General features: G+C 50.6%; 1 protein-coding gene across 1 annotated transcript in view; it reads left to right on the top strand.

Annotated features, from left to right (window-relative positions):
• The first annotated feature begins 14,028 nt into the window (after positions 1-14,028).
• The window catches only part of CECR2 (CECR2 histone acetyl-lysine reader), a 37,826-nt gene continuing 27,599 nt past the window's right edge, over positions 14,029-24,255 (top strand). Inside the window, 1 exon segment of the mRNA XM_075342924.1 lies at positions 14,029-14,142. Coding sequence (XP_075199039.1) covers positions 14,029-14,142 — 114 coding nt within the window.

The raw sequence follows: 24,255 nt of genomic DNA, 5'->3' as shown, positions 1-24,255 counted from the left end.
GCTCTAGTGACATGGTGCACCCCTTACCCTGCTCTAGTGGCATGGTGCGCCCCTTACCCTGCTCTAGTGGCACGGTGCACCCCTTACCCTGTTCTAGTGGCACAGTGCACCCCTTACCCTGCTCTAGTGGCATGGTGCACCCCTTACCCTGCTCTAGTGGCACGGTGCACCCCTTACCCTGTTCTAGTGGCATGGTGCACCCCTTACCCTGCTCTAGTGGCATGGTGCGCCCCTTACCCTGCTCTAGTGGCACGGTGCACCCCTTACCCTGCTCTAGTGGCACGGTGCACCCCTTACCCTGTTCTAGTGGCACGGTGCACCCCTTACCCTGCTCTAGTGGCACGGTGCACCCCTTACCCTGTTCTAGTGGAATGGTGCACCCCTTACCCTGCTCTAGTGGCATGGTGCACTCCTTACCCTGTTCTAGTGGCATGGGGCACCCCTTACCCTGCTCTAGTGGCATGGTGCACCCCTTACCCTGCTCTAGTGGCATGGTGCACTCCTTACCCTGCTCTAGTGGCATGGTGCACTCCTTACCCTGTTCTAGTGGCATGGTGCACCCCTTACCCTGCTCTAGTGGCATGGTGCACTCCTTACCCTGTTCTAGTGGCATGGTGCACCCCTTACCCTGCTCTAGTGGCATGGTGCACTCCTTACCCTGCTCTAGTGACATGGTGCACCCCTTACCCTGCTCTAGTGGCATGGTGCACCCCTTACGCTGCTCTAGTGGCATGGTGCCCCCCTTACCCTGCTCTAGTGGCATGGTGCACCCCTTACCCTGCTCTAGTGGCATGGTGCACCCATTACCCTGCTCTAGTGGCATGGTGCACCCCTTACCCTGCTCTAGTGGCATGGTGCACCCCTTACCCTGCTCTAGTGGCATGGTGCACCCCTTACCCTGCTCTAGTGGCATGGTGCACCCCTTACCCTGCTCTAGTGGCATGGTGCACCCCTTACCCTGCTCTAGTGGCATGGTGCACCCATTACCCTGCTCTAGTGGCATGGTGCACTCCTTACCCTGCTCTAGTGGCATGGTGCACCCCTTACCCTGCTCTAGTGGCATGGTGCACCCCTTACCCTGCTCTAGTGGCATGGTGCACCCCTTACCCTGCTCTAGTGGCATGGTGCCCTCCTTACCCTGCTCTAGTGGCATGGTGCACCCCTTACCCTGCTCTAGTGGCATGGTGCACCCCTTACCCTGCTCTAGTGGCATGGTGCCCCCCTTACCCTGCTCTAGTGGCATGGTGTGCCCCTTACCCTGTTCTAGTGGCATGGTGCACCCCTTACCCTGCTCTAGTGGCATGGTGCACCCCTTACCCTGCTCTAGTGGCATGGTGCCCCCCTTACCCTGCTCTAGTGGCATGGTGCGCCCCTTACCCTGCTCTAGTGGCATGGTGCACCCCTTACCCTGCTCTAGTGGCATGGTGCCCCCCTTACCCTGCTCTAGTGGCATGGTGCACCCCTTACCCTGCTCTAGTGGCATGGTGCCCCCCTTACCCTGCTCTAGTGGCACGGTGCACCCCTTACCCTGCTCTAGTGGCATGGTGCGCCCCTTACCCTGCTCTAGTGGCATGGTGCACCCCTTACCCTGTTCTATGTATAGCGCCTACATAAGCCGATACATTGTAATACGTCTTTCAACAGTTTAAAAAAAGTTTGCGTTTCAGAGGAGTTTTCAGATATTAATGTTCCCGGACCCAGAGATGAGTTTCCAGAAGAATTGAAATAAAAGTATATTGGAAAGTTGCAGAACTTTTGAAGACATAATGGTTAACCCTTTCTTGCAGAAAACCCATTTGATAATTCCTGACGCTCCCTCTCCAGGGCAGGAGGAGGCACGGGGGTGATGGAAGGGTTAATGTGACTGTTAGAACCTGACTACATTGTTTCCTGAGGAAAGTGGGTCAGTGTCACAAAGTAACAGACACAGCTGCTGCCTCCCCAGCCCGCTGCCTCCCCTACCCGCAGCCTCCCCTGCCCGCAGCCTCCCCTGCCCGCAGCCTCCCCAGCCCGCAGCCTCCCCTGCCCGCAGCCTCCCCTGCCCGCTGCCTCCCCTGCCCGCTGCCTCCCCTGCCCGCAGCCTCCCCTGCCCGCTGCCTCCCCTGCCCGCTGCCTCCCCAGCCCGCAGCCTCCCCTGCCCGCTGCCTCCCCTGCCCGCAGCCTCCCCTGCCCGCTGCCTCCCCTGCCCGCAGCCTCCCCTACCCGCTGCCTCCCCTGCCCGCTGCCTCCCCTGCCCGCAGCCTCCCCTGCCTGCAGCCTCCCCTGCCCGCTGCCTCCCCTGCCTGCAGCCTCCCCTGCCTGCAGCCTCCCCAGCCCGCAGCCTCCCCTGCCCGCTGCCTCCCCTGCCCGCAGCCTCCCCAGCCCGCAGCCTCCCCCGCCCGCTGCCTCCCCTGCCCGCTGCCTCCCCTGCCCGCAGCCTCCCCTGCCCGCTGCCTCCCCTGCCTGCAGCCTCCCCTGCCCGCTGCCTCCCCTGCCTGCAGCCTCCCCAGCCCGCAGCCTCCCCTGCCCGCTGCCTCCCCTGCCTGCAGCCTCCCCAGCCCGCAGCCTCCCCTGCCCGCTGCCTCCCCTGCCCGCAGCCTCCCCTGCCCGCTGCCTCTTCTGCCCGCAGCCTCCCCTGCCCGCTGCCTCCCCTGCCCGCTGCCTCCCCAGCCCGCTGCCTCCCCCGCCCGCTGCCTCCCCTGCCCGCTGCCTCCCCTGCCCGCTGCCTCCCCAGCCCGCAGCCTCCCCTGCCCGCTGCCTCCCCCGCCCGCTGCCTCCCCTGCCCGCTGCCTCCCCTGCCCGCAGCCTCCCCTGCCCGCTGCCTCCCCTGCCTGCAGCCTCCCCTGCCCGCTGCCTCCCCTGCCTGCAGCCTCCCCAGCCCGCAGCCTCCCCTGCCCGCTGCCTCCCCTGCCTGCAGCCTCCCCAGCCCGCAGCCTCCCCTGCCCGCTGCCTCCCCTGCCCGCAGCCTCCCCTGCCCGCTGCCTCTTCTGCCTGCAGCCTCCCCTGCCTGCTGCCTCCCCTGCCTGCAGCCTCCCCTGACCGCAGCCTCCCCTGCCTGCAGCTGGCATCACCTGGGGCTGGTAACAATGAGACCTCAGGGTGCTGGTGGCCAGCAGCTGCCGGGGATTCACTACAGGTCACCGTACCCAGCCGGCACAGAGGTCACGCTGCCACCAATCCGTGCCAGGACCAGGAAATACGAGAATTACTGGTGAAGCGGCAGCGGTCCAAAGCAGATCACAGCTGCCGGGTACTACCTGGAGGAAGGGACACAAAGGTTCATGTCCTCTGCCGGGTATTACCTGGAGGAAGGGACACAAAGGCTCATGTCCGCTGCCGGGTACTACCTGGAAGAAGGGACCCAAAGGCTCATGTCCGCTGCCGCGTATTACCTGGAGGAAGGGACACATAGGCTCATGTCCGCTTCCGGGTATTACCTGGAGGAAGGGACACAAAGGCTCATGTCCGCTGCCGGATATTACCTGGAGGAAGGGACACAAAGGCTCATATCCGCTGCTGGGTATTACCTGGAGGAAGGGACACAAAGGCTCATTTCCACTGCCGGGTATTACCTGGAGGAATGGACACAAAGGCTCATGTCCGCTGCCGGATATTACCTGGAGGAAGGGACACAAAGGCTCATGTCCGCTGCCGGATATTACCTGGAGGAAGGGACACAAAGGCTCATGTCCGCTGCCGCGTATTACCTGGAGGAAGGGACACAAAGGCTCATGTCCGCTGCCGGGTATTACCTGGAGGAAGGGACACAAAGGCTCAAATCTGCTGCCGGGTATTACCTGGAGGAAGGGACACAAAGGCTCATGTCCGCTGTCGGGTATTACCTGGAGGAAGGGACACAAAGGCTCATATCCGCTGCCGGGTACTACCTGGAGGAAGGGACACAAAGGCTCATGTCTGCTGCTCGATATTACCTGGAGGAAGGGACACAAAGGCTCATGTCCGCTGCCAGGTATTACCTGGAGGACGGGACACAAAGGCTCATGTCCACTGCCGGGTATTACCTGGAGGAAGGGACACATAGGCTCATGTCCGCTGCCGGATATTACCTGGAGGAAGGGACAAAAAGACTCATGTCCACTGTCGGGTAATACCTGGAGGAATGGACACAAAGGCTCATGTCCGCTGTCGGGTATTACCTGGAGGAAGGGACACAAAGGCTCATGTCTGCTGCTCGATTTTACCTGGAGGAAGGGACACAAAGGCTCATGTCCACTGCTCGATATTACCTGGAGGAAGGGACACAAAGGCTCATTTCCGCTGCCAGGTATTACCTGGAGGACGGGACACAAAGGCTCATGTCCACTGCCGGGTATTACCTGGAGGAAGGGACACATAGGCTCATGTCCACTGCCGGATATTACCTGGAGGAAGGGACAAAAAGACTCATGTCCACTGTCGGGTAATACCTGGAGGAATGGACACAAAGGCTCATGTCCGCTGTCGGGTATTACCTGGAGGAAGGGACACAAAGGCTCATGTCTGCTGCTCGATTTTACCTGGAGGAAGGGACACAAAGGCTCATGTCCACTGCTCGATATTACCTGGAGGAAGGGACACAAAGGCTCATTTCCGCTGCCAGGTATTACCTGGAGGACGGGACACAAAGGCTCATGTCCACTGCCGGGTATTACCTGGAGGAAGGGACACAAAGGCTCATGTCCGCTGCCGGGTATTAACTGGAAGAAGGGACACATAGGCTCATGTCCGCTGCCGGGTATTACCTGGAGGAAGGGACACGAAAGCTCATATCCGCTGCCAGGTACCACCTGGAGGAAGGGACACAAAGGCTCACGTCTGCTGCTCGATATTACCTGGAGGAAGGGACACAAATGCTCATGTCCGCTGCCAGGTATTACCTGGAGGAAGGGACACAAAGGCTCATATCCGCTGCCGGGTACTACCTGGAGGAAGGGACACAAAGGCTCATGTCTGCTGCTTGATATTACCTGATGGAAGGGACACAAAGGCTCATGTCCGCTGCCGGGTATTACCTGGAGGAAGGGACACAAAGGCTCATGTCCGCTGCCGGGTATTGCCTGGAGGAAGGGACACAAAGGCTCATGTCCGCTGCCAGGTATTACCTGGAGGAAGGGACACAAAGGCTCATGTCCGCTGCCGGATATTACCTGGAGGAAGGGACACAAAGGCTCATGTCTGCTGCCGGGTATTATCTGGAGGAAGGGACACAAAGGCTCATGTCCGCTGCTGGGTATTACCTGGAGGAAGGGACACGAAGGCTCATATCCGCTGCCAGGTACCACCTGGAGGAATGGACACAAAGGCTCATGTCCGCTGCTGGGAATTACCTGGAGGAAGGGACACAAAGGCTCATGTCTGCTGCTCGATATTACCTGGAGGAAGGGACACAAAGGCTCATGTCCGCTGCCGGGTATTACCTGGAGGAAGAGACACAAAGGCTCACGTCCGCTACCGGGTACTACCTGTAGGAAGGGACACAAAGGCTCATGTCCTCTGCCAGGTATTACCTGGAGGAATGGACACAAAGGCCCATGTCCTCTGCCAGGTATTGCCTGGAGGAAGGGACACAAAGGCCCATGTCCTCTGCCAGGTATTACCTGGAGGAATGGACACAAAGGCTCATGTCTGCTGCCAGGTATTACCTGAAGGAAGAGACACAAAGGCTCTTGTCCTCTGCTGGGTATTACTTGGAGGAAGGGACACAAAGGCTCATGTCTGCTGCCGGGTATTACCTGAAGGAAGGGACACAAAGGCTCATGTCCGCTGCCGGAAAATACCTGGAGGAAGGGACACAAAGGCTCATGTCCGCTGCCGGGCAGTACCTGGAGGAAGGGACAGAAAGGCTCATGTCCGCTGCCGGGCAGTACCTAGAGGGAGGGACACAAAGGCTCATGTCCGCTGCCGGGTACTACCTAGAGGAAGGGACACAAAGGCTCATGTCCGCTGCCGGGTATTACCTAGAGGAAGGGACACAAAGGCTCATGTCCGCTGCCGGGTATTACCTGGAGGAAGGGACACAAAGGCTCACAGCTCATACAGTATAAGCCCAGGGTCACACAAAAATCAGACGTAAAAAGAAATACAAAATAACTGTACAGAGATGTAGACTCATGATATACAAGGACTTAATATTAGTATTGGTTTAGTAATAATCAGTAATATTATGGTAATTGTGGAGTTATTATCAGTAGCATTGTAAATATTAGTTGACTTCTAATCACTAATATTAGTATTGGTCGGGTTATTAGTAATAATAGTATTGGTGAAGCTTTGATCAGAAGTATTATTGGTACTAGTGAACTCATCATTAGTATTAGTAATTGTAGGGATGTTATTAGTAATGTCACTAGTATTGGCAGAAGTATCAACAACAGTATTATCAGTAATAGTGGGGTATTGGTCACTGCTATTAACATTGGTGGGGTTATCATTATTATTAGATTTGGTGGCATTATTAGAATTATTATTAGTATTATTAGAGTTATTTTCTTTAATATTTTTGGTAATAGTGGTGTTATCAGTAATATTATTAGTATTGGGGGATTAATCAGAAGTATTATTAGTATAAGTGGGATTATCAGTAGTATTGTTAGTATAGGTGGAATTATTAGTAGTATTATTAGTGGTATTATTATCAATATCATTATTAGTATTTGTAAGGTTATTATCAGTAGTATTATTAGTATCGGTGGCATTATTATCAGTAGTATTATTAGTATCGGTGGCATTATTATCAGTGGTATTATTAGTATTGGTAGGATTATTATTAGTAGTATTATTAGTATTGGTATTATCAGTAGTATTTTTCCTACTGCTGGGGTTATCATTAGTAGCATTATTCGCATTGGTGTTATTATCTATAGCACTAATAGTTTGGGGAGATTATTATCAGTAGTGTTATTAATAGTGATGCAGTTATCAGTAATATTAGTATTGGTGGCGTTATCAATAGTATTATTAATATGTTTGTGCTTAGTATTAATGGGAAGAGGATTATTATTATTATTAATATTATTATTATTATTAGTGATTTTATGACCAGCATTACTAGGATTGTTATATTTTTATTATTAGTTTACCATAATTGTGATTATTCCTCTGGTATTAGTGTTAATATTATTAATATTATACTTAGATTCCTCCTGTGCCAGTGATGGTTGTGTCAGTGTTACTATTAGAGTATTATTGTTTATCAGAATGATTACTGTATTATGTCTCTGGTATTTGTAGTATTAGTGATGATATTATTACTATCGCTGTGCTGGTTACGCCGGGGTCAGTGCGGATAATAGAAATATCTCTGTGACTTTTACCATTATCCTATTATTACAGCTGGGATCATTGCTCTAGTATTAGTGACTATAGTATCGCTGATATTATCAATTTACTATTATGGGTATTGCCAGTATTACTATTATGGGTATTGCCAGTATTACTATTATGGGTATTGCCAGTATTACTATTATGGGTATTGCCAGTATTACTATTATGGGTATTGCCAGTATTACTATTATGGGTATTGCCAGTATTACTATGAGATATGGTATTATGCATTATTACCAATATTACTATTACTGTACTATCAGTAATGAGGATACTATTACTGCCGTTACTCCTGTATAGAGCTGAGCGAGTACCTAACTATTCGTACTCGCTATACTCATAACGAATACTGTCCAATACTCGTGTATTCATTCCAAGAAACTCGCAAAGTAACGAGTAACCCGAATACCGCACTACTCGTGTGACTAGCGAATAGTGCCGAATTCAGGTTACTCTTTACTTTGCGAGTATTTCTCATTGACTTGCATTGCACACGCTATTCAGAATGAATACGCCAGTATTAGACAGTACTCGTTATGAGTATAGCGAGTACGAATAGTTATGTACTTGCTCAACTCTACTCCTGTAGTATTGTTACTATCAGTGATGATATTAGTGTTACTCTTCTAGTGCTGTTACTATCAGTGCTGATATAGACTTTTACTCTTGTAGGGATTGTATTATCATTACTCCTGTAGTGTTGTTACTATCAGTGATGATGATATTATTATTACTCCTGTTACTATCAGTGATGCTGATGATTACTCCTGTTACTATCAGTGATGCTGATGATTACTCCTCTTACTATCAGTGATACTGATGATTACTCATGTTACTATCAGTGATACTGATGATTACTCCTGTTACTATCAGTGATGCTGATGATTACTCCTCTTACTATCAGTGATACTGATGATTACTTCTGTTACTATCAGTGATACTGATGATTACTCCTCTTACTATCAGTGATACTGATGATTACTTCTGTTACTATCAGTGATACTGATGATTACTCCTGTTACTATCAGTGATACTGATGATTACTCCTGTTACTATCAGTGATGCTGATGATTACTCCTGTTACTATCAGTGATGCTGATGATTACTCCTGTTACTATCAGTGATACTGATTATTACTCCTGTTACTATCAGTGATACTGATGATTACTCCTGTTACTATCAGTGATACTGATGATTACTCCTGTTACTATCAGTGATGCTGATGATTACTCCTGTTACTATCAGTGCTGCTGATGATTACTCCTGTTACTATCAGTGATGCTGATGATTACTCCTGTTACTATCAGTGATACTGATTATTACTCCTGTTACTATCAGTGATGATATTTTTACTCCTGTTACTATCAGTGTTACTGATTATTACTTCATTTACTATCAGTGAAACTGATGATTACTCCTGTTACTATCAGTGATACTGATGATTACTCCTGTTACTATCAGTGATACTTATTTTTACTCCTGTTACTATCAGTGATACTGATGATTACTCCTGTTACTATCAGTGATGCTGATGATTACTCATGTTACTATCAGTGATACTGATTATTACTCCTGTTACTCTCAGTGATACTGATGATTACTCCTGTTACTATCAGTGATACTGATGATTACTTCTGTTACTATCAGTGATGCTGATGATTACTCCTGTTACTATCAGTGATACTGATGATTACTCCTGTTACTATCAGTGATACTGATGATTACTCCTGTTACTATCAGTGATACTGATGATTACTCCTGTTACTATCAGTGATACTGATGATTACTCTTGTTACTATCAGTGATGCTGATGGTTACTCCTGTTACTATCAGTGATACTGATGATTACTTCTGTTACTATCAGTGATAATGATGATTACTCCTGTTACTGTCAGTGATACTGATGATTACTCCTGTTACTATCAGTGATGCTGATGATTACTCCTGTTAATATCAGTGATACTGATGATTACTCCTGTTACTATCAGTGATGCTGATGATTACTCCTGTTACTATCAGTGATGCTGATGATTACTCCTGTTACTATCAGTGATATTGATGATTACTCCTGTTACTATCAGTGATACTGATGATTACTCCTGTTACTATCAGTGATGCTGATGATTACTCCTGTTACTATCAGTGATACTGATGATTACTCCTGTTACTATCAGTGATACTGATGATTACTCCTGTTACTATCAGTGATGCTGATGGTTACTCCTGTTACTATCAGTGATACTGATGATTACTCCTGTTACTATCAGTGATACTGATGATTACTCCCGTTACTATCAGTGATAATGATGATTACTCCTGTTACGAACAGTGATGCTGATGATTACTCCTGTTACGATCAGTGATACTGATGATTACTCCTGTTACTGTCAATGATGCTGATGATAACTCCTGTTACTATCAGTGATACTGATGATTACTCCTGTTACTATCAGTGATACTGATGATTACTGCTGTTACTATCAGTGATGCTGATGATTACTCCGGTACTATCAGTGATACTGATGATTACTCCTGTTACTATCAGTGTTGCTGATGATTACTCCTGTTCTTATCAGTGATACTGATGATTACTCCTGTTACTATCAGTGATGCTGATGATTACTCCTGTTACTATCAGTGATACTGATGATTACTCCTCTTACTATCAGTGATACTGATGATTACTCCTGTTACTATCAGTGATGCTGATGGTTACTCCTGTTACTATCAGTGATACTGATGATTACTCCTGTTACTATCAGTGACACTGATGATTACTCCCGTTACTATCAGTGATGCTGATGATTACTCCGGTACTATCAGTGATACTGATGATTACTCCTGTTACTATCAGTGTTGCTGATGATTACTCCTGTTCTTATCAGTGATACTGATGATTACTCCTGTTACTATCAGTGATGCTGATGATTACTCCTGTTACTATCAGTGATACTGATGATTACTCCTGTTACTATCAGTGATACTGATGATTACTCCTGTTACTATCAGTGATGCTGATGGTTACTCCTGTTACTATCAGTGATACTGATGATTACTCCTGTTACTATCAGTGATACTGATGATTACTGCTGTTACTATCAGTGATGCTGATGATTACTCCGGTACTATCAGTGATACTGATGATTACTCCTGTTACTATCAGTGTTGCTGATGATTACTCCTGTTCTTATCAGTGATACTGATGATTACTCCTGTTACTATCAGTGTTGCTGATGATTACTCCTGTTCTTATCAGTGATACTGATGATTACTCCTGTTACTATCAGTGATGCTGATGATTACTCTTGTTACTGTCAGTGATGCTGATGATTACTCCTGTTACTATCAGTGATGCTGATGATTACTCCTGTTAATATCAGTGATACTGATGATTACTCCTGTTACTATCAGTGATGCTGATGATTACTCCTGTTACTATCAGTGATGCTGATGATTACTCCTGTTACTATCAGTGTTGCTGATGATTACTCCTGTTACTATCAGTGTTGCTGATGATTACTCCTCTTACTATCAGTGATACTGATGATTACTCATGTTACTATCAGTGATACTGATGATTACTCCTGTTACTATCAGTGATGCTGATGATTACTCCTCTTACTATCAGTGATACTGATGATTACTTCTGTTACTATCAGTGATACTGATGATTACTCCTCTTACTATCAGTGATACTGATGATTACTTCTGTTACTATCAGTGATACTGATGATTACTCCTGTTACTATCAGTGATACTGATGATTACTCCTGTTACTATCAGTGATGCTGATTACTCCTGTTACTATCAGTGCTGCTGATGATTACTCCTGTTACTATCAGTGATGCTGATGATTACTCCTGTTACTATCAGTGATACTGATTATTACTCCTGTTACTATCAGTGATGATATTTTTACTCCTGTTACTATCAGTGTTACTGATTATTACTTCATTTACTATCAGTGAAACTGATGATTACTCCTGTTACTATCAGTGATACTGATGATTACTCCTGTTACTATCAGTGATACTTATTTTTACTCCTGTTACTATCAGTGATACTGATGATTACTCCTGTTATTCTAAGGGATACTGATGATTACTCCTGTTACTATCAGTGATGCTGATGATTACTCATGTTACTATCAGTGATACAGATTATTACTCCTGTTACTCTCAGTGATACTGATGATTACTCCTGTTACTATCAGTGATACTGATGATTACTTCTGTTACTATCAGTGATGCTGATGATTACTCCTGTTACTATCAGTGATACTGATGATTACTCCTGTTACTATCAGTGATACTGATGATTACTCCTGTTACTATCAGTGATGCTGATGGTTACTCCTGTTACTATCAGTGATACTGATGATTACTTCTGTTACTATCAGTGATAATGATGATTACTCCTGTTACTGTCAGTGATACTGATGATTACTCCTGTTACTATCAGTGATACTGATGATTACTCCTGTTACTATCAGTGATGCTGATGATTACTCCTGTTACTATCAGTGATATTGATGATTACTCCTGTTACTATCAGTGATACTGATGATTACTCCTGTTACTATCAGTGATGCTGATGATTACTCCTGTTACTATCAGTGATACTGATGATTACTCCTGTTACTATCAGTGATGCTGATGGTTACTCCTGTTACTATCAGTGATACTGATGATTACTCCTGTTACTATCAGTGATACTGATGATTACTCCCGTTACTATCAGTGATAATGATGATTACTCCTGTTACGAACAGTTATGCTGATGATTACTCCTGTTACGATCAGTGATACTGATGATTACTCCTGTTACTGTCAATGATGCTGATGATAACTCCTGTTACTATCAGTGATACTGATGATTACTCCTGTTACTATCAGTGATGCTGATGATTACTCCTGTTACTATCAGTGATACTGATGATTACTCCTGTTACTATCAGTGATACTGATGATTACTCCTGTTACTATCAGTGATGCTGATGGTTACTCCTGTTACTATCAGTGATACTGATGATTACTCCTGTTACTATCAGTGACACTGATGATTACTCCCGTTACTATCAGTGATGCTGATGATTACTCCGGTACTATCAGTGATACTGATGATTACTCCTGTTACTATCAGTGATGCTGATGATTAATCCTGTTACTATCAGTGATGCTGATGATTACTCCTGTTACTATCAGTGATACTGATGATTACTCCTGTTACTATCAGTGATACTGATGATTACTCCTGTTACTATCAGTGATGCTGATGATTACTCCTGTTACTATCAGTGATACTGATGATTACTCCTGTTACTATCAGTGATGCTGATGATTACTCCTGTTACTATCAGTGATACTGATGATTACTCCTGTTACTATCAGTGATGCTGATGATTACTCCTGTTACTATCAGTGATGCTGATGATTACTCCTGTTACTATCAGTGATACTGATGATTACTCCTGTTACTATCAGTGATGCTGATGATTACTCCTGTTACTATCAGTGATGCTGATGATTACTCCTGTTACTATCAGTGATACTGATGATTACTCCTGTTACTATCAGTGATGCTGATGATTACTCCTGTTACTATCAGTGATGCTGATGATTACTCCTGTTACTATCAGTGATGCTGATGATTAATTCTGTTACTATCAGTGATACTGATGATTACTCCTGTTACTATCAGTGATACTGATGATTACTCCTGTTACTATCAGTGATACTGATGATTACTCCTGTTACTATCAGTGATACTGATGATTACTCCTGTTACTATCAGTGATGCTGATGATTACTCCCGTTACTATCAGTGATACTGATGATTACTCCTGTTACTATCAGTGATGCTGATGATTACTCCCGTTACTATCAGTGATACTGATGATTACTCCTGTTACTATCAGTGATGCTGATGATTACTCCCGTTACTATCAGTGATACTGATGATTACTCCTGTTACTATCAGTGATACTGATGATTACTCCTGTTACTATCAGTGATGCTGATGATTACTCCTGTTACTATCAGTGATGCTGATGATTACTCCTGTTACTATCAGTGATGCTGATGATTACTCCTGTTACTATCAGTGATACTGATGATTACTCCTGTTACTATCAGTGATACTGATGATTACTCCTGTTACTATCAGTGATGCTGATGATTACTCCTGTTACTATCAGTGATGCTGATGATTACTCCTGTTACTATCAGTGATGCTGATGATTACTCCTGTTACTATCAGTGATACTGATGATTACTCCTGTTACTATCAGTGATACTGATGATTACTCCTGTTACTATCAGTGATACTGATGATTACTCCTGTTACTATCAGTGATGCTGATGATTACTCCTGTTACTATCAGTGATGCTGATGATTACTCCTGTTACTATCAGTGATGCTGATGATTACTCCTGTTACTATCAGTGATGCTGATGATTACTCCTGTTACTATCAGTGATGCTGATGATTACTCCTGTTACTATCAGTGATACTGATGATTACTCCTGTTACTATCAGTGATGCTGATGATTACTGCTGCTTCTCTCACTTTGCTCGGTGTCGGCGGGTGGGCGTGCCGCTCCTCGTGCAGTGGGCGGTGTCACGGCCGGCCCCGCCCCCAGCCCCATCTGTTCCTCCCCGGCCGGGGCGCACATTGTGGCCGCTGCTCCCGCACGCTGTGCCCGGGCTCGGGCTGCTGCCCTCCAGATGCCCCCGGACGCTGCCCTGGTAGAGCTCCGCTCCTGCTGGCGGGTCCCGGCCATCGCGCACTTCTGCTCCTTGTTCCGCGCCGCCTTCCAGCTGCCCGACTTCGAGATAGAGGTGAGTCCGGGAGCGGCAGCCGGAGCGCGGGGTCCGGGGTGGAGGGGTCCGGCCAGAACAACGGCGGCCCCGGGAGGAAGACCCCGAGGGAGCAAGTGCCCGGGACTCCGAGGAGAACGGGGGGTGATGATGGGAGTAACGGTCCTCCGAGGTCTGATGCTACAACCAAAATACTGAGCCCCCACCAATCATAATCCTGAGCCCCCCCCACCCCTCATAACATTGAGCCCCCCCCCACCCTCCCATAACACTGAGCCCCCCCCACCCCTCATAACACTGAACCCCCCCACCCTCCATAACACTGAACCCCCCCACCCTCCATAACACTGAACCCCCCCACCCTCCATAACACTGAGCCCCCCCCACCCCTCATAACACTGAGCCCCCCCCCACCCTCCATAACACTGAACCCCCACCCTCCATAACACTGAGCCCCCCCTCACCCCTCATAACACTGAGCCCCCCCACCCCTCATAACACTGAGCCCCCCACCCCTCATAACACTGAGCCCCCCACCCCTCATAACACTGACCCCCCACCCGTCATACCAAGTCTCATGTAATATTGTGAGCCCCCCTTAAACAGTGCGCCCCAATACTGAGAATGAGCCCCCCCAATTACTCAATAGCAGCATCAGCTTTCCGTAATCCTGAGCTCCCGTTATAAACAGCCCCCCTTATACTGAGCAGTATCGGCCCCTGTTATACTCGGCCCCCCTAATACTGAGCAGTATCTGCCCCTGTTATACTCGGCCCCCCTAATACTGAGCAGTATCGGCCCCTGTTATACTCGGCCCCCCTTATACTGAGCAGTATCGGCCCCTGTTATACTCGGCCCCCCTAATACTGAGCAGTATCTGCCCATGTTATACTCGGCCCCCTAATACTGAGCAGTATCTGCCCCTGTTATACTCGGCCCCCCTAATACTGAGCAGTATCGGCCCCTGTTATACTCGGCCCCCCTAATACTGAGCAGTATCGGCCCCTGTTATACTCGGCCCCCCTAATACTGAGCAGTATCGGCCCCTGTTATACTCGGCCCCCTAATACTGAGCAGTATCGGCCCCTGTTATACTCGGTCCCCCTAATACTGAGCAGAATCGGCCCTGTTATACTCGGCCCCCCTAATACTGAGCAGTATCTGCCCCTGTTATAACTCGGCCCCCCCTTAATACTGAGCAGTATCGGCCCCTGTTATACTCGGCCCCCCTAATACTGAGCAGTATCGGCCCCTGTTATACTCGGCCCCCCTAATACTGAGCAGTATCGGCCCCTGTTATACTCGGCCCCCTAATACTGAGCAGTATCGGCCCCTGTTATACTCGGCCCCCCTAATACTGAGCAGTATCGGCCCCTGTTATACTCGGCCCCCTAATACTCAGCAGTATATGCCCCTGTTATACTCGGCCCCCCTAATACTGAGCAGTATCGGCCCCTGTATACTCGGCCCCCCCTAATACTGAGCAGTATCGTCCCCTGTTATACTCGGCCCCCCTAATACTGAGCAGTATCGTCCCCTGTTATACTCGGCCCCCCTTATACTGAGCAGTATCTGCCCCTGTTATACTCGGCCCCCCTAATACTGAGCAGTATCGGCCCCTGTTTACTCGGCCCCCCTAATACTGAGCAGTATCGGCCCCCCTAATACTGAGCAGTATCGGCCCCTGTTATACTCGGCCCCCCTTATACTGAGCAGTATCGGCCCCTGTTATACTCGGCCCCCCTAATACTGAGCAGTATCGTCCCCTGTTATACTCGGCCCCCCTAATACTGAGCAGTATCTGCCCCTGTTATACTCTGCCCCCCTAATACTGAGCAGTATCTGCCCCTGTATACTCGTCCCCCCTAATACTGAGCAGTATCGTCCCCTGTTATACTCTAATACTGAGCAGTATCGTCCCCTGTTAATACTCGGCCCCCCTAATACTGAGCAGTATTGGCCCCTGTTATACTCGGCCCCCCCTAATACTGAGCAGTATTGGCCCCTGTTATACTCGGCCCCCCTAATACTGAGCAGTATCGGCCCCTGTTATACTCGGCCCCCCTATTACTGAGCAGTATCGCCCCTGTTATACTCGGCCCCCTATTACTGAGCAGTATCGGCCCCTGTTATACTCGGCCCCCCTTATACTGAGCAGTATCGGCCCCTGTTATACTCGGCCCCCCCTTATACTGAGCAGTATCGGCCCCTGTTATACTCGGCCCCCCTAATACTGAGCAGTATCGGCCCCTGTTATACTCGGCCCCCCTAATACTGAGCAGTATCGGCCCCTGTTATACTCGGCCCCCCTATTACTGAGCAGTATCGGCCCCCGATACCACCCAGGGGAGGAGTGAAGCATCTGAGTACTGATACCTCAATTCCCAACGTCCCTGATTATTGGGGGGGGAGGTGTTATTAGAGGGTCCTGATTATTGGGGGGGGGGAGGTGTTATTAGAGGGTCCTGATTATTGGGGTGGGAGGTGTTATTAGAGGGTCCTGATTATTGGGGGGGGAGGTGTTATTAGAGGGTCCCTGATTATTGGGGGGGGAGGTTTATTAGAGGGTCCTGATTATTGGGGGGGTGTTATTAGAGGGTCCTGATTATTGGGGGGGAAGGTGTTATTAGAGGGTCCTGATTATTGGGGGGGGAGGTGTTATTAGAGGGTTCCTGATTATGGTGGGGAGGTGTTATTAGAGGGTCCTGATTATGGTGGGGAGGTGTTATTAGAGGGTCCTGATTATGGTGGGGAGGTGTTATTAGAGGGTCCTGATTATTGGGGGGGGGAGGTGTTATTAGAGGGTCCTGATTATTGGGGGGGGAGGTGTTATTAGAGGGTCTGATTATGGGGGGGGAGGTGTTTATTAGAGGGTCCTGTTTATTGGGGGGGGGGTGTTATTAGAGGGTCCTGATTATTGGGGGGGGGGGTGTTATTAGAGGGTCCTGATTATTGGGGGGGAGGTGTTATTAGAGAGGTCCTGATTATTGGGGGGGGAGGTGTTATTAGAGGGTCCTGATTATTGGGGGGGAGGTGTTATTAGAGGGTCCTGATTATTGGGGGGGGAGGTGTTATAGAGGGTCCTGATTATTGGGGGGGAGGTGTTATTAGAGGGTCCTGATTATTGGGGGGGGTGTTATTAGAGGGTCCTGATTATTGGGGGGGGGGTGGTGTTATTAGAGGGTCCTGATTATTGGGGGGGGGGTGTTATTAGAGGGTCCTGATTATTGGGGGGGGAGGTGTTATTAGAGGGTCCTGATTATTGGGGGGGTGGGAGGTGTTATTAGAGGGTCCTGATTATTGGGGGGGGGGGAGGTGTTATTAGAGGGTCCTGATTATTGGGGGGGGGGAGGTGTTATTAGAGGGTCCTGATTATTGGGGGGGGGAGGTGTTATTAGAGGGTCCTGATTATTGGGGGGGGGGGAGTGTTATTAGAGGGTCCTGATTATTGGGGGGGGGGGAGGTGTTATTAGAGGGTCCTGATTATTGGGGGGGGGGGAGGTGTTATTTAGAGGGTCCTGATTATTGGGGGGGGGGGAGGTGTTATTAGAGGGTCCTGATTATTGGGGGGGGGGGAGGTGTTATTAGAGGGTCCTGATTATTGGGGGGGTGGGGTGTTATTAGAGGGTCCTGATTATTGGGGGGGTGGGGTGTTATTAGAGGGTCCTGATTATTGGGCGGGGTGGGGTGTTATTAGAGGGTCCTGATTATTGGGGGGGGTGGGGTGTTATTAGAGGGTCCTGATTATTGGGGGTGGTGGGGTGTTATTAGAGGGTCCTGATTATTGGGGGGGTGGGTGTTATTAGAGGGTCCTGATTATTGGGGGGAGTGGGGTGTTATTAGAGGGTCCTGATTATTGGGGGGGTGTTATTAGAGGGTCCCTGATTATTGGGGGGGAGGTGTTATTAGAGGGTCTGATTATTGGGGGGGGGAGGTGTTATTAGAGGGTCCTGATTATGGTGGGGAGGTGTTATTAGAGGGTCCTGATTATGGTGGGGAGGTTGTTATTAGAGGGTCCTGATTATTGGGGGGGGGAGGTGTTATTAGAGGGTCCTGATTATTGGGGGGGAGGTGTTATTAGAGGGTCCTGATTATTGGGGGGGGGGGTGTTATTAGAGGGTCCTGATTATTGTGGGGGGGGGTGTTATTAGAGGGTCCTGATTATTGGGGGGGGGGTGTTATTAGAGGGTCCTGATTATTGGGGGGGGAGGTGTTATTAGAGGGTCCTGATTATTGGGGGGAGGTGTTATTAGAGGGTCCTGATTATTGGGGGGGAGGTGTTATTAGAGGGTCCTGATTATTGGGGGGGAGGTGTTATTAGAGGGTCCTGATCTATTGGGGGGGGTGTTATTAGAGGGTCCTGATTATTGGGGGGGGGGGTGTTATTAGAGGGTCCTGATTATTGGGGGGGGGGGTGTTATTAGAGGGTCCTGATTATTGGGGGGGGGAGGTGTTATTAGAGGGTCCTGATTATTGGGGGGGGGGAGGTGTTATTAGAGGGTCCTGATTATTGGGGGGGGGGAGGTGTTATTAGAGGGTCCTGATTATTGGGGGGGGGGAGGTGTTATTAGAGGGTCCTGATTATTGGGGGGGGGGAGGTGTTATTAGAGGGTCCTGATTATTGGGGGGGGGGAGGTGTTATTAGAGGGTCCTGATTATTGGGGGGGGGGGGGGAGGTGTTATTAGAGGGTCCTGATTATTGGGGGGGGGGGAGGTGTTATTAGAGGGTCCTGATTATTGGGGGGGGGGGAGGTGTTATTAGAGGGTCCTGATTATTGGGGGGGTGGGGTGTTATTAGAGGGTCCTGATTATTGGGGGGGGTGGGGTGTTATTAGAGGGTCCTGATTATTGGGGGGGTGGGGGTGTTATTAGAGGGTCCTGGATTTATTGGGGGGTGGGGTGTTATTAGAGGGTCCTGATTATTGGGGGGGGAGGTGTTATTAGAGGGTCCTGATTATTGGAGGGGGGGGAGGTGTTATTAGAGGGTCCTGATTATTGGGGGTTAATAATTTTACAGGTCCTGAATTTTGGGAGGAGTATTAGTGTCATGGGGGTCTGATTATTGGGGGGCTGCGGGTGTTGCTTTTATGCTGTGACATTACGGGGGGCTGTAATATTTGCAGATTGTGCGGGGGGAGCGCTTTATAATGGGGGGTCCTGGCGGAGGGTGGGGGGAGCTGTCAGTGTTTGGTTGATCAAAGCCCTGGAGTCACCAGTGACAGTGGGGGGAGGGGGGGGTGTCTCCGCAGCATAAATATTGGGGTCACAGAGAGAGCAGTATTTTGGGGGGGTGTCAGAGGGTCATCGTCTCTTGCAGTAGTGAGGGTGCGGACCCCTGATGTTACCCCCCCACTGTCAGTGATTGTTTTGGGGTCACTCCAGGAGACGCCCCTCCCCAGCATGTGCCCGTGTTGTGGGTGTACTCACTTATGTTTTTACCCTCCTCCATCTGCTGCGGAGACCTGGATCTCATTGGTGGCCCCTGCGATTAACCCCTTATTATCTGTAGACCTCTTGATCCCGGATTAGAGTGCCAGCTCTGCAGCCTCCAGTTCTCTCTGGTCCCAGGAGCTGACGCTCTAGTGTTGCGTTAACCCTTGCCGTGCGTGCCGTGTGGGGCTTCAGCTGTGGCTGGGGGGGTTGTTGCTCCTCTGCCCCCTGTCTTTTGGGATGCAGTCTGCCAGATATAATGGAGGGGTTTTGTTCTGGATGTGGGGCGGGGGGGGGGGGGGGGGGGGGGGGGGGGGGCTCGGGGCTCTCGCTCCGGGGGAAGCCCCTCTGTTTGTTTTGTTCTGGGGTCTTCCAGGGGCAGCATGGCATCCAGAGGGGACAATACCCCGAGGGAGGGGGCGGGGGGCTGCGGGCATCTGTCTGTTAACTCCTTCACGCCTGATTCCCAGTACAGAGAGTGATCACCCAGCTTTCCCCGGGGTGGGGGGGGGCACGCGGTCACCCCTGGATTTGCACCTCCGCCAGGTCGCACCTTTTGTTCCTGGAGGGGTTAATTCCTCTTCCTTGCTGTGGGGGTCTCTCCCCGCCCCTCCTTTTGTCTTTGTCCCCCTCCTGTCAATTTGCAGGACAATGTGAAGCTGTTTGTAGTGTAAATGAAGTTTGGGGTCTGATAAGTGACTCACCTGGGGGGAGGGGGACCATTAACCACTCACTTGCTGGAACTTTTTGCTCATCTGACCCCGTGGATTTTGTGTAATTAACTATTTCTTTTTTTTTCTTTCTGTAGAAGTGAATGGGGCTGGTCACGTGACCGCGGGGGCCGCGGCCGCCTTTGTTGCAGTGCAGCTGGTCCGTGACCATTGTTGCGCCAAACTTGCCGTCAGCTGGCGCCGCCGACTGACATCCGGGATTTTATAACAGATCGTACGTCACCGGCCCTTTAAGTAGCCTCAAGAGCTTGCAGTCGAGTGTCCCTGCCCTCTAGCGTATGTGCGGGCTGGTATTGGGGCGCGGGGCGGCTTCTGTCCCCCCGGTTTTGCTCTCCCCGCGGCCCCCGCTGATGTCTCTCGCTCACACGTGGTTTTGTGTTATGGTCGAGATGAGGGGACGACTCCGGCTGCTTTCTTGTGGCTGAGAGACGGCCCACCGCCCGTCCTCTCCCCCCCGTCCTCTCCCCCCGCTGACGTCGCCCGGGCGCTGCGTGCGCTGTTTGCAGGACTCTCCTTCTTCAGGCCTTCTCTTGTGTCCCCCCCATTGTAGGGGGGGGATTGGGCCGCTCGAGTTTCAACATGTCACGATCCCTTCTCATCCTGAGCCGTTTATTCCAGTTTAGCCCTCATGACCCTGAGGTGCCCACAAAAAGGGACGCAGGGAAGGATGGTGAGGATGCTGGAGGTAGTAGTTGTCTCGTGACGCCCCCTGTGGTGTGTGGCCAGGGATTTAGCCGCCGCTGCGGGTGCTGTCCTCTGGGGCGGATGGTTCTGCTCCTCACAGGCAGAGCCGGGCCCCAGGGGAGGAGGATGATGGGGGTGGTAGTGGCCGTTGGCTCCAGAGCGGGGGGCGCCGGCAATGACGGGCTGACTCAGTGGTTGTGGTTCAAGGTCTTTTACTCACAGTCCGGTTGTCACCCTTGGAAGTGCCGGTCTCTGCCGTGACTGGCCCCGGCCGATCCGGATAATTCGGAGGTCACCGCCGGTGTTGTGGATTGTGGGCTTTTCCTTCTCGCGCTCTCAGTGTGGATCCCCGTGACCTGAAGTGCTTGTGGGACCCCTGGTCTGTGTTAAAGTTCCCGTCCCGGGCTCTATACTGCTACTGTGCTCCGGGATCTTGTGGTGGCCAGAGGGACCTACAATCCCCTGTCCGTCGGATTCTGGTGGCGCAACGTGAAATGTGCATCACCCTAGGGCTCCGTACCCTGAACTGCGCCGGTCCCAAGGGACTAACTAAGCTCTCCTTGCTTTTTTTCCCCCAACCTCTGTCTGGGGACGACTCCCCTTTTGTCAACTGTCCTCCTCCCTCTCCCCCTGCGGCTGCCCCTCCCTTTCCTGAGTCCCTGTCACTAGTGGGTGGAAGCCCAGTGTTTGGTGACCTTACAACCCGACCCTAGCCCGATTCCCAGTGAGGAGGGCAACCTGCTGTGTGTTTATGGAATGTTTGGATGTGGAACCGGCTCCGACCTCCTCAGTACCAGGGATGAGTACCACACCTTAAGTTAGGTGCAGTACCTTTGTGGCGACTGAAGCCTCAGGGGCGCCACATGTACAATCGGTGGAGCAGAGCATGCATGTATATGGTGGTCTGGGCGAAAAAGGGTTACAAATGGATAAGAAAACACCTTAGCGGGGGCAATCATCTAATTAGGACCCCCGTTTATCAGCTATTAGGGAAGTGCACTGGACAACCTGGCGTGCCCATTGATTGCTATGTGAATGGTGTAATACCTCCTGTCACCTGCAGGGGCACTGTGGAGGAATTGAGCACTTGAAGCGATCACTGCAGGGACAATTTGTATTGTTGCCTTTCTTACTGGCCACTAGGGGAGTTGTTCTTGCTGCGGGAGTCATTATTGTTTATATAGCGCCACCTTCCCTGCGGTGTGCTGCTGCGGCTGAGGCCGGTGTGCTGCGGCTGAGCGGTGTGCTGCGGCTGAGCTGTGCGCTGAGCGGTGTCTGTGCGGCGGAGTGGTGCAGGCGGGACTGTCCGTCATCGGTGCTGCACGGGGTGATTCGTCATCTGCTCGTCCGCTCGCTGTTTTGCACTCAGGCGTCGTTACCAGGCGGCCTATCAGGGAGATCCCAGGTGCAGCGCGCAGCTGCAGGGCTGATTATAGGGGCGAGATGGGACCCTCCGAATTCTCTCATCAGCAGTCCTGTCACACGGGTCCTGGCGGAGGCAGCGAGGACGGACCGCCCGTCCCCCCGGCGCTGTCACTCCAGCATTAACTCCTCGCAGCCAGTAATCTCAGTGCAAAGGGTGGGTGTCTTTACTAGGGTCTCCCCCTACACTACAACTCTCAGCATGCCCGGATAGCCGATCAAATCAATAAAGGCCACTGTCACACACAGAGATAAATCTGCGGCAGATCTGTGGTTGCAGTGAAATCATGGACATTTTGTTCCATTTGTACACAGCCACAAACTGGCACTGATTGTCCACAATTTCACTGCAACCACAGATCTGCCGCAGATTTATCTCTGTGTGTGACAGGGCCTTAACACTTTACGTGGTCAGTGCCTCCGGCCAATCAGATTCCAGGATTTCTTTTCTGTAGGAGATTAGATAAGTATGGACTCCTGGCAGCCGCTTATCTTCATGAGAACTAAAGGATTGGGCATGTCGAAGTCTATCTGCCCCATCCTGATCTGCTCCTTCCAGACGCCCTGGCGGTGGTCAGACCCCCACCAACCTGTTACTTATCAGCTCCTGGGGGGGGGCACATACTTTCCCTGGTATTAGCTCCTGGGGGGGCACATACTTTCCCCGGTATTAGCTCCTGGGGGGGGGGCACATACTTTCCCCGGTATTAGCTCCTGGGGGGGGGGGGGGGGGGCACATACTTTCCCGGTATTAGCTCCTGGGGGGGGGGGCACATACTTTCCCCGGTATTAGCTCCTGGGGGGGGGGGCACATACTTTCCCCGGTATTAGCTCCTGGGGGGGGGGGGGGGAACACATACTTTCCCAGGTATTAGCTCCTGGGGGGGGGGGGCACATACTTTCCCGGTATTAGCTCCTGGGGGGGGGGCACATACTTTCCCCGGTATTAGCTCCTGGGGGGGGGCACATACTTTCCCCGGTATTAGCTCCTGGGGGGGGGGGCACATACTTTCCCCGGTATTAGCTCCTGGGGGGGGGGCACATACTTTCCCCGGTATTAGCTCCTGGGGGGGGCACATACTTTCCCCGGTATTAGCTCCAGGGGGGGGCACATACTTTCCCCGGTATTAGCTCCTGGGGGGGGGCACATACTTTCCCCGGTATTAGCTCCTGGGGGGGGGCACATACTTTCCCCGGTATTAGCTCCTGGGGGGGCACATACTTTCCCCCGGTATTAGCTCCTGGGGGGGGGCACATACTTTCCCCGGTATCAGCTCCTGGGTGGGGGGCACATACTTTCCCCGGTATCAGCTCCTGGGGGGGGGGCACATACTTTCCCCGGTATCAGCTCCTGGGGGGGGCACATACTTTCCCCTTTATTAGCTCCTGGGGGGGGGCACATACTTTCCCCCGGTATCAGCTCCTGGGGGGGGCACATACTCTTCCCCGGTATCAGCTCCTGTGGATGGGGGGGGCACATACTTTCCCCGGTATCAGCTCCTGTGGATGGGGGGGGGGGGGCACATACTTTTCCCCGGTATCAGCTCCTGTGGATGGGGGGGGGGGGCACAGACTTTCCCCGGTATCAGCTCCTGTGGAGGGGGGGGGCGCAGACGTTCCCGGTATCAGCTCCTGTGGAGGGAGGGGGGGGCGCAGACTTTCCCCGGGTATCAGCTCGTTATGTTTCAAATTAACAATGAATTTGAATTTTGAATGTGAAGGTTCTGTGTCAGATTCTGGTGGCGGTTTTTTGTCGGTGGCGGTTTTTTGTCGGCGTTTTTTTGTTCGGTCGCAGTTTTGTCAGTTGCAGGCGGCTGCCGGACCTCAGGGTTTCTCTGTCCTGAGCTTTGTCATGGGGGGGTGAAGT

The sequence above is a fragment of the Anomaloglossus baeobatrachus genome, chromosome 4 (genome assembly GCF_048569485.1).
Source record: "Anomaloglossus baeobatrachus isolate aAnoBae1 chromosome 4, aAnoBae1.hap1, whole genome shotgun sequence".
Classification (NCBI taxonomy): Eukaryota; Metazoa; Chordata; class Amphibia; order Anura; family Aromobatidae; genus Anomaloglossus; species Anomaloglossus baeobatrachus.
The sequence above is the reverse complement of the archived record's forward strand: the minus strand, read 5'-3'. Positions and strand labels throughout refer to the sequence as shown.